At 32.5% G+C, this 10545-nt stretch overlaps 1 protein-coding gene and 1 long non-coding RNA gene across 2 annotated transcripts; one reads left to right on the top strand and one right to left on the bottom strand.

The window, feature by feature from the left end:
• Window positions 1-795: 795 nt before the first annotated feature.
• On the bottom strand, window positions 796-1592 carry LOC114742113 (uncharacterized). The gene is made up of 3 exons (XM_028930379.1): window positions 1366-1592; window positions 1163-1234; window positions 796-933 (listed from the first exon to the last, which is right to left on the bottom strand). The coding sequence occupies exons 1-3, from the start codon at window positions 1510-1512 to the stop codon at window positions 928-930; spliced, it is 225 nt and encodes a 74-aa protein (XP_028786212.1). The 5' UTR covers window positions 1513-1592; the 3' UTR covers window positions 796-927.
• A 351-nt stretch (window positions 1593-1943) lies between these two features.
• LOC114742118 (uncharacterized) lies at window positions 1944-6871 on the top strand. Its single transcript, XR_003739835.1, has 3 exons — window positions 1944-2275; window positions 5547-5551; window positions 6862-6871. It is a non-coding gene; the product is annotated as an uncharacterized LOC114742118 (long non-coding RNA).
• Window positions 6872-10545: the final 3674 nt, after the last annotated feature.

Here is a 10545-nt window from a genome sequence, read left to right as displayed (position 1 = left end):
ATAGTCTAATCTTCCTGAGCTTGACTCCTCTTCAATACATATCAAATAATACAAGTATTCCAAGTTTTTAAAGAAGTAGAAATCAGTTGAGTCACAAACTGCACAGCAGATCTGATCTCATGGAAGAAATACGGAGGAAAAGCAAATAGTCTAGCAACATGTCTATCTTCAAAAGTTTTATATACTGACCTAGTGCCCCACCAAATACTTTTTCCTTTTTGGAAAAAAAGGGACAATATGTAGATATTACTAGTAGGAAAGAAGAACAAGAATAATTCGGTACTGCTGTAAAGTTTATTTCAGCCAATGTGATTAACTTTCGTGTTTTCATGCAAAGTGATTGATTTCTACGATTACCAAATACCAATGCCAGATTGAGTAGAGCAACTTCATCAGATTCACAGTTTGAAAGTGAAGCCTATGGTCATGGAAATATAAAAGGGAAAGCAAACACTCTTTCTGTTAATCTTCAAACTCACTAAGAATCATGCAGTGCCCTCAATAATAAATCCAGCATTGATCTTGGGACCCGCAAACTAACAGTATGCTTGCTACTGATCTAGCAGCTGATGACTCAGAATTCATTCAATCAAAGATGATCCCAACAGCAAAACATCAATCAAACGATCTTAAAATCAATATTGGATTCGTTCTATGAATTCACAAGTTTTTCTTACTGCCTAATAGTAATAGATAAACAGTTGAACACTACTAGGATAAGTAAACCTACTAATTTTCAATCTACATCTTAGCCTATTGGACGATACATAATAGCTATCATCCCAATTTTCCCCCCTTTCAACATACCCATTTCGCAAATCTTTTGCGCTCTACAAAATTCTGCGCATTTATACCTCCATTACAGGTCCCAGTTACCGCGGCCACCAAACTGTGTTGTGTGGCAAACTGCAATTCGCTGTAGCTTCTCTACTTCTGATAGAAAGGGCCATCATCAAATAATCATAACCATCGCTCTAACGGATTATAAGCTAAAAGTCTAAAATAAGATCAATCACGAAATCCAGTTCAGAATCCTAAGCCTGGAGGCATACTTTGCTACTGGAAATTCAGTAAACAGAGGTCAACAATCCCTATAACTTCGAAGAACTATATTAAGTATAGAATCGATCACAAATATTAGAACGAGAGAAAAGGACAGAACCTTTGCTGCAGTATCTGCCGCCTTGCAAACGTCTGCAGTGAACCCCACTAACCACAATCCAGGAAAAACGCTCTGAAATTTAAAAGAGATGTTCTTTGTTTAAGAAACTGTACAATTACAATCAAGTAAGAAGATAATTGAACGCGTGTACGATGTAACAGAGATTAGAAACCAAAAAAACTTGAAGGAAATGAAACTCTTACATCGAGCTGTTTCTGCACATTCTTTGGCCTTTTCTTTGGCCTCCGAGAGGGTCTTGACCCAGTCATAATGAATATGTCCTCTTCAATCTCTTCCCTCGACAAGGCGATCCAGAATTTCCTCTTCTCCTTTCTTTCCGTATTCTGCATCTCAGCGTAACCCCTCAAGCGAAGCGATTTCGGCTGTGGAGGGTTCTCATTCTGCTGAGCCGAATGACCCGTGGCAGCGAATGAACGTTTTCCGGCAATTCTCCATTCCTCGGACCTCCCACCGATCTCACCCGTACCTCTGGAGAAAATCGATTTCCTCGGTCTCAAATTCCATGGCTTCTGCGCCGTTCCGTCAGCTTCGGCGTCTTCAGCGTCTTCATTCTCCCTCTTTCTACTCCTCCAACCTCATCGTTAGTTTCATTGTAGCTAGCTCCCTCCAAAGGCTGCGGTTGCTGCTCTTGCTTCTGAGATTTCTCCCCGAGATAGCATGAAGAGAGCCCAAACCGGTTCCTGGAGGCCCTCGATCCGACCCGTGGAGCACGGGTTTCGGGTTCTGCCTCTAGTTCGGAGTTGTGATCGGCGGCAAAGCTTGTGACGATGAGGACTCACCGGAGACAGGACGGCGAAACCGATGGTTGCTGTTAGTGTGATTCTTGCCGCCCCATTTCAAGAAAGGGAGAGAGAAGTTGTGGAGAGGCTGAGACTTCACCGGTGCGGTGGCCATAAAGAACCCACACTCTTCAAAGAAAACCAAAACGAAGTCACAATTGCTCGAAATCGTAACCCATACAAACAAATATATAGAGAAAGATAAAGAAAAGCTTCAGGTGATGAAGAGATAGAGATTAAGAGAAGAAAGGGAGGAAGAAGGAGGATGAGAGAGACGGTTTCCAAAGGAAGCTTTGGAGAAGAGGCGCTGTGTGTTATGAAACAAAGACACAATGGGAAGAAGCTGACTCTCTCTCTCTCTCTAATATGCAAAACCAGAAAAAAGAGTTAGTTCTACGTCTCTGCCCTGAGCTTTGTGGTTATTTCCACTTGAGTCCTCTTTCCTTTTCTTGTAAGATGAGGACCATTCTGACGGCAACCCCGCAACTGGAGGTTGTTTTCACGGCTTATTGCTTCTAAGGTTATGGGCTTTCAAAATCCCAAAATGGACCCCTGATTTTTCAATTAATTGCAGATAGGTCCTGGTTTTCATTCTCAGGAGGGCCTTGTTATTGTTATTCTCAAAATTAACCTCTGATGTTTTAAAAAACTAAAAAACCTGTTTCAAAGTGTTATTTAAAAAAAAAAATACAAATAAAACCCCCAATATATGAAATTAGGATTTGAAACCCTCAATTTGAAAAATTACAAATAAAGACTTGGTCTCATATTGTAAATATGAAATTTTGATGAAATGTTTGAAATGCTCATCAGCCAAATTGTGATTTGATATATAAAATGGCATTCTTTAAAGTAAATTTGTTATTTCTCATAGTCAACTTGTTATTTGGTATACATTCAGTCAAATTGTGATTTGATCTACTGAAATTGTCATTTATTAAAGTAAACTTGTTATTTTTTATAGTCAACTTGTCATTTGGCTGAAAGACGTTTTAGACATTTCACCAAGATTTAATATTTACAATTTGAGACTGGATCCTCTGAAGCTATTTTTCAAATTTAGAGTCACAAATCATAACTTTATATATTGGGAGGTCTTTATTTACAATTTTTTCTTTTAAAAACCCAAACCAACTGCTAGAAAATAATATTGTTAATTTAAGAGTTAGAATTACAAAATATTAAAACTAGTTCAAATGATAAGAATAGATGAAGTTTTTTTTTTGAATGATGAAGTTTGAAGTTTATCTAATATTTGACATCCTATGTGATTAAATCATATTCGAATTTAGACATAAATAAGGGGAAATGATAAAAAAAACATAGAAATTGCAAAATTCTAAATCAGATGTTCTTATAAAAATATTTTATTATTTGTAAGCCAATATTATCAAAACCTATTAAAGTGTAGTAATAAATTCTGATTTGAGATTTAATAATTTTTAAAATTTTTGTTTGTCTTTTTCCTCATAAATAAAGATAACATTATTACAATAATATTCTAAGTTCCAATTCTTCCTAACATAAAATCGGAGAAAAAATATATTTGCTTTAATTAAACATCATATAATATATTGGTGAGTTTTTCCAATGAAAACAAAATTATTACTATTTTTTTGGGTAAACCTTAAAAAATGATTACCCGGATCCAATCAATTGTGGTAACTTAAAAAGAGAACACAAATGGAGATGTCAAAATGTGTTGGTTGAAGGGTAACAAATTATCTCAAGCCAACATCCAGAGTCAACATATTTTAACATATCTTTGCCACGCGTCCACCTTTTAATATGTCATCTATTGTTTACACTCAAATTTACTTTATTATGAAATGAGCATCTACTCTAATGATTTAATTGAATCAGATGAAGATAAGCTTATATTTTATTTTAGTGAAATAAAAATAACATTTCTAATTTCTAACTTTTATTGTGATAAAATGAGAATAAGAAAGTCCATTATATCCAAAAAAGGGCTGGAATATCAATATATCAGTAATTTTTTAACTTATAATATTAAATGTATGACAGTTTATACTATTTATAAGTACTGAAAAAATATATCTTATTGTCCTAGTGGTACAAAATATTAAAATTCAATTAGTAATCTAGTATTATCAATATCACTATTTTTACTTTTGATGTGATCTAAGGATATTTTACAACCAACTCTGCTAAAAACTATTTTTTTATATGCTTTAATATAAAAAGAGTGCCCATCTCAGGTCTCATCCCAAACACGAGACCCACCCTAATCTAAAGTAAAAGTTACACATTTATTAAATATTAAAATTAATAATTATCATTTTAAGATCGAAAACAAATATATCAAGAATTATATAAATTTTCATTTTATTGATAATATCATGGTATTATTGATGGCAATAAAAAGATCATGGTATTATTTTCTTGCCCTTCTCCTCTATATTATTATTGCCTATCAAATTATTAATTATAAGTAATGAAAATATATCTTATTGTATTGATGGGCCTGCGAAAATTAACTTCAATTAATAATATATCATAAAAATAATCTAAAACATAGAAAAATAATAGAGAACTATAATGACTCATCTCAATCTTATGCAAGAATACAAAACTGACTTTGATTTGATATGTACACACGCACATACATATATAATATTTCTAATTTGATTTAATTACAACTCAATCCATATACTTTAACTTAAGTAACTCAACACTTAATTTTTAATTATGTTATTACTCAATTCTGAACTTTGACACCATGTAACTCATCCATATAATTAAATCATTTAAAAAAATTAGCCACTATATTTTAAGACTAAAATTATGTATTTTATGAATTTTAGGGACTAAAATTTTATAGGGAGATTCATTATGAGATCCTAAGAAAGGAATTTAATTATTAAAAAAATCAATAACCAGTAATTGGTATGAACCTGTTGTCATTATTTATCCTAGAACATATCATTTCATACTTTTCAATTGTTGATGATTTTAAGGTAATTAAATCATTTCCTTAGAATCTGATTATAATTTTTCAATTTTAAATGGTCAAAATTACAAGAACTGAATTGTATCAAGTTAAAGTTCAATATCAATTTAAAATTATAAAAACTTAATTACTCTGAGTTACGATAATGGACAAATTACAACAACTATGTCAAAATATATAAAACTAAAAGATTAATTTTTCCTTAAAAATAAATAGGGAAAAAGATATAAAAATATTCTCAAAATCCTAAATGACATAATATGGTGGATAAGTTTCAAAATATCAAATCACACCTCTTGTGTTATTTTAAAATTTTTAATTGTTGCAAAATGACATCATTGCCGTTGTATTCCTAGTGATTACTTTTTAAACCAAGGCAATCACTAAATCTCCTCAACACCTAATGCTTTTTTGAATTTTCGAAACAAAGTAACTAACAGCAAAACTAAAATAATCGATAAATAGATCAGAGTAGTTGCCAAATTTTTAGAAATGAAAATAGTTAATTACAAAACTAGAGTAATTAATAATTAAATAAAAATAGCCATCAGAGCTTTAATCACTGGTTGTCAAAGCTCTAGCAACATGCCACCAAAGCTCCAACGGCTAGCTTCGGTCAAAGGTGTTGAGGTGAACTTCTTAAAAGAAAAAGAGAGAGTGAAGGGGGTTTGCATCATTTTATAAAATTTTAAATTTTAAAATAGTACTAAAAATTTAATTTGAGATTTTAAAATTTATCCACTCTAATTTCTCATCTAGCGATTTTTAGAATACTTTATTATCTTTTTCTCAAATAAATATATCAATATTTACACCACGCACACATATATCTTTCATTAGCCATATCATGGTATACTACCTAGTTATTAATACAGTGGTTAGTTGGAAAGTTAAATTTTATGATAAATATAATAATTTAATTTACTTTATATCTCATGCTTATAATTTTTTCTAAACTAATTTACTTAATTTATAAATTGATATATAATTTTTTATTATGTGCAGTTATTCTAAGAATGAGCCTTTATTATCAATTTTTAGTCTTTATCCATACAAATTAATAATTAGTTTTTATATTAAGCACTTTCAAATCCTTCTTTCTAGTTAGTTCCTTGTTTCTCAATGTCAATTGAGTACTAGGAATACCCACTTTTGAGGAACAGAACGACGATAAGAACCTTGATGATGCTGTTTTAAGAACCTTGATGATGCTGTTTTAAATGATAAGAACAAAAATTAAACCAAAAAAAATCTTAGACAGCCAAAAAAATTTCCTTTTGATAATAATGACTAATCCTGACTTGACATTTTGTTCATCCATATACAAATAACTCCACAATGTCCAACTTTTCATAAAGGAAACATTATCATAATGCAATGAACTTAGGTGCTGTTACTTTAATTTTTATATTCCCATTACTGTGTTCCCCAACATAAATATTGTACAAATGTTTAATATCTTTACTAATCATAACATTATGTGTTTGTGATTTAAAATTTAAACCAATAATTATATAGTTACTTGGAAGAATCATATATTTCCATGATATTACTTCTTCCTCTTAACAAAATCTTATGTTTTTAAAATATGAAATTAAGTTTTTTTTTACATGCTCATAATTCTGTTACATTATTTATATGTTTAAAATTATTAAATTAACGTGAAATTAAACAATAAGTGTCGAACCATTTAAACCATGAATGACTCATAAAGCTGCTCATTTGAAATATTTCCTTTGTCTATTAATAAAATTTAAAATAAATTAATTATCCACGAACCACACAAACAAAACATACGATTCTAAGTACAGAAATAAGATAACCAGTTTATAAATTTTTTAAAAAATCAAATCGGTTATTTGTTAAAAAAAATAATGTTAATTTCCTTAAGTTAGACCACATTCAATCATTTGTATGGAAAAAAGTATCATAAAAAACTCTACTTTTATTTTTTTTTCACTTCACAGTAGATTTTTTTTTTTATAATGCCTATGTTCGGAAAGATTATGCAACCATTTCCTATTATATTGCATTAAAACATCTTCTCTCTCTCTGCCTCTCTCTCTCCCCCCCCCCTTTTTTATAATGTGCCATTTAACTTTAAGTGGGTGTCCTCAATCCATTGTCTAAATTTGACGTGATTATGAAACGGTCATTTTCTTTTTATTGTATGCTTCTTCATTATGTATTTATCGTACATTTCTGAACATTTTAATCAAATTTAACAATACGTATTAGTTTATATGTGTAAAAATTATCAAAATTTAAGCATTAGTTTTAATGACCTGACATGCTTCTTGAGCACAACCTTGTAATTTTGGCTAAAACATTAACCACTTTTAAAATCCCAAAAGCTGTTTTGATATTTAACTTCCTTCCACTAAACCATATTTGAGTGAAAATATTCATTTTTTGAGAGCCAATTTTCAAAACGGGAAGCTCATCACACCAAAAAAGAAAAAGTTCAGGAAGCATAAGTTTCAGTTACTTTTATTGATCAAAAAGGTGATTTTAACATTTTAGAGGGTCCAACAAGCTTCATTCCCCAAATTAATCAAACAGTTTTTTGAGTTTATTAAGCTGACTTTTCAAAAGAAAAAAAAAAGTATTTATGTATAAATCTCATTACGATAAGAAGCTTTATCTAAACTTTAGTTTGAAATACTTCAATATAACAAGCGTGTTTTTAGCAATATATAGAACACTAAGTTACATCCAACACCTTGAAACAAACCAATGTTTTGTGTATGTATACCGTAAATTATTTTTTATTAGCATTTAGTATTACTCTTAAAGTATTTTTTTCAATGACAATGAGCACCCCAAATTGATGATAATAAGTAATGCTTGAAAAAAAATATTTTAAGGTGCTGGATAGGCAAAAAATTATTTTAGGATAATAAATATAATGAAAATATATTTTAAGATTGTAGATATATAAAAACATTAATTTAAAATATAAAGTAGTACTGAAAAAACATTTCAAAATGTTGGGTGTTAGTTAATCTATATATAAACTAAAGGCAAGCAAAATTTATTGTTTGTCAACAACTAAATAATATGATATAGAAAGCGTTGCACGAAAAAGTAGCCATGACTGGTAAACAAACTATATTATTTAATCTATGATGTGAAATTGATTTTTGCATCAAAAGTCAATCAAAACTACCAATAAAAATACAAATTCAATTGATAAGGAGTCAGTTTATAACTCATAAAGTTATAAGTTTAAATCCCACTATCGATTTGAAGAACTTGTTGGTGGGCTATAAGTACTTTTGTAAACAATCTTTGAATTTAGAGGTATATCCTAATCCTAATGAGTTAATCAGACCTAAGTCACCTATATTTTTTGTTTATAAAAAAAGTCAATCAAAATAGAAAATAAACAAAAAAAGCCCGGTAGAAAATCTCTAGTGGACCAGTTCGGTTGGGCTTAAAAATGTTTAAATTTCAGTTGATTATCAACTAATAAAAAAATTAAATAGTTTTAAATATTTTTCCAAAGAAGAAAATGTGTGAAAAAATTGGATATGTTTTTCCCCAGGGGAAGAGGTAGCGTGAACGTATGTCCAATAGTTCAAGGTTGAATGGAGGAGTTGGGTCAAAGTGGGGACCAGCAATGATGGATTCGAATTTGGAAGCGCTTCCGCTTTTTCCCGTCACATGTACATATACCGTTGCCGTCCGCCGCTCCTTCTTCCAATGGGCCCCCCATTGGGCTTCTTTGGGCCTCACTTTTCATGTCACGGGCTCCTCGCCTCTTTCAAAAACTAAACTAAATAAAACACCTATAACCAATAAAAATTAAGTTTAGCAGAAAGGACTAATTCCTTATAATATTGTGAACCAGTATTAGAATTCTCACTGGAAGAGGTACTCATATTTGATATCTAACAGTGTCTAGAATAGGATTGTCTCTAATAGAAGGATATATATGTTTTAGTAAAAAATATATATGTATAGAAGAAAAATTATGGCATGTTTGATTTGTTTCTAACTTTTTAGTTTTAAAAATTATTTTGTAAACCACTCTGTAAGAATTGTTATCTGAAAAAGAAACTCTATTATATCATATGCCATTACGGTTCCGTCTCTCTCCCCTGTGAGAGTTTTCTCTCTCCTTAGTGAGAGTTTGTTACGGTGGTTATCACCGTTTTTTGAGAGTGTGTGTTCTGTTCCGCTGCCCATTGCGACGGAATCAAAACTTGAGAGTGTGTGTTCCGCCGCCCATTGCGACGAAATCAAAACTTGAGAGTGTGTGTTCCGCCGCCCACTGCGACGGAATCAAAAAGAGCGTCTGATCTATTGCACATAGTGCGACAGGGAGGAATCTGTGAGATCTGGTGCTAGGAGGAGTGTGAAATTAATAGGTGGTAGTACGATGGATTCTTCGTGCGAGGTGATGAAGAAGCAAGGAGACTCGGAAGTAAAGCTTGAGTGGAAAAAAAGAGAGCAGTGCAAGTTAAATGGAGGTGCTCTAGTAGGAAAAATGACGACAGAAAAGAGTTTTAACAAGCCTACAGTAATGAAGATGATCAGAAAAGGATGGAATCTGGAGAAGCATGAGGACATGGAGATTATTGAGGTTGACGAGAAGGCCTTCATCTTTGAATTTAGACGCAGAGATGATTATCTAAGGATTCTGCGAGGACGACCTTGGTCAATTCAAGGTATGTTGCTAAATATTCAGATCTGGAAGGATTATATGGTGTATAAGGATGTTTGCTTTGATTATTGCCCGTTCTGGATCCAATTCCATGATATTCCATTAGAAGGTATGGATGTGGAAAATGCGATTACACTTGGTGGTGTGATTGGTGAGGTTATGATGGTAGAAAATCCCAGGCAGGGTGATTTATTAGTTCAAAATTTTTTAAGAGCTCGAGTCTTGGTTGATCTGAGGAAAAATATGATTACTGGAATTTGGGCTCCGTGTCCAGAAAAGGATAAAGTCTGGGTGAAGGTGCGTTATGAAAGGCTGCAAAATTTTTGCTATCGTTGTGGGAGGATTGGGCACGATCAGAGACACTGCTCATGCCACACAGAAACAAGGGAAATCCCAAACTGGAATATGGCAGTTGGCTAAGTGTTCCAGGTGCAAGAAGTACCAAGATCGAGATGGTGGAATGTAATGAACGGTGGGAGGAAGTTGAAGCTTGCAGGAATCTACATATGAATCATCAAAGTGATAAGAAAGGTGAAGAAGGAGGAACAAGGGAAGGAAAAGTTGAAGAATGTAATGCTTCCAAGAGTCTTATCTCTACGGAGGGAGCCAGGGAGGATTCTAAAAGTAATGAGGGTAGGTCGGGAAGTGTCTGTGAAGAGGTAACATATAACAAGAGTAAGGGGATTGAAGTTGAAGAGCAAGAGTAGACAAAAATAATGCCTAGTATTGCAGGGGATATAATCCTTAATGAACACCCGGATGGCAAGGGAGCTCGAGAAGGGGGTATGGAGTCTCCAAGGATTGCTGAGGATCTGTCTAAGGCAATTGTTGTGTATGACAATGCATCTCCGGTCTCGGAAATGGCTCTGAGGGTTGGAAGAATTAACTTGAAGAGAATCAGGATCGATGACACTGAGCAGAAGCAATCCAAGAAAAGAAG

The sequence above is a fragment of the Neltuma alba genome, unplaced genomic scaffold, assembly GCF_004799145.2.
Source record: "Neltuma alba isolate B1F8T4 unplaced genomic scaffold, ASM479914v2 tig00003653_pilon, whole genome shotgun sequence".
In the NCBI taxonomy this organism is placed as follows: Eukaryota; Viridiplantae; Streptophyta; class Magnoliopsida; order Fabales; family Fabaceae; genus Neltuma; species Neltuma alba.
This window is presented reverse-complemented; position numbering and strand designations above follow the sequence as displayed.

Excerpts from the sequence above, each read along its gene's own strand:
- LOC114742113 (XM_028930379.1), bottom strand. The coding sequence starts at position 1,512 with ATGCAGAATACGGAAAGAAAGGAGAAGAGGAAATTCTGGATCGCCTTG. Across the intron at positions 1,235-1,365 it reads ATGTGCAGAAACAGCTCGAT|AGCGTTTTTCCTGGATTGTG; the intron begins GTAAGAGTTTCA and ends TTTAAATTTCAG.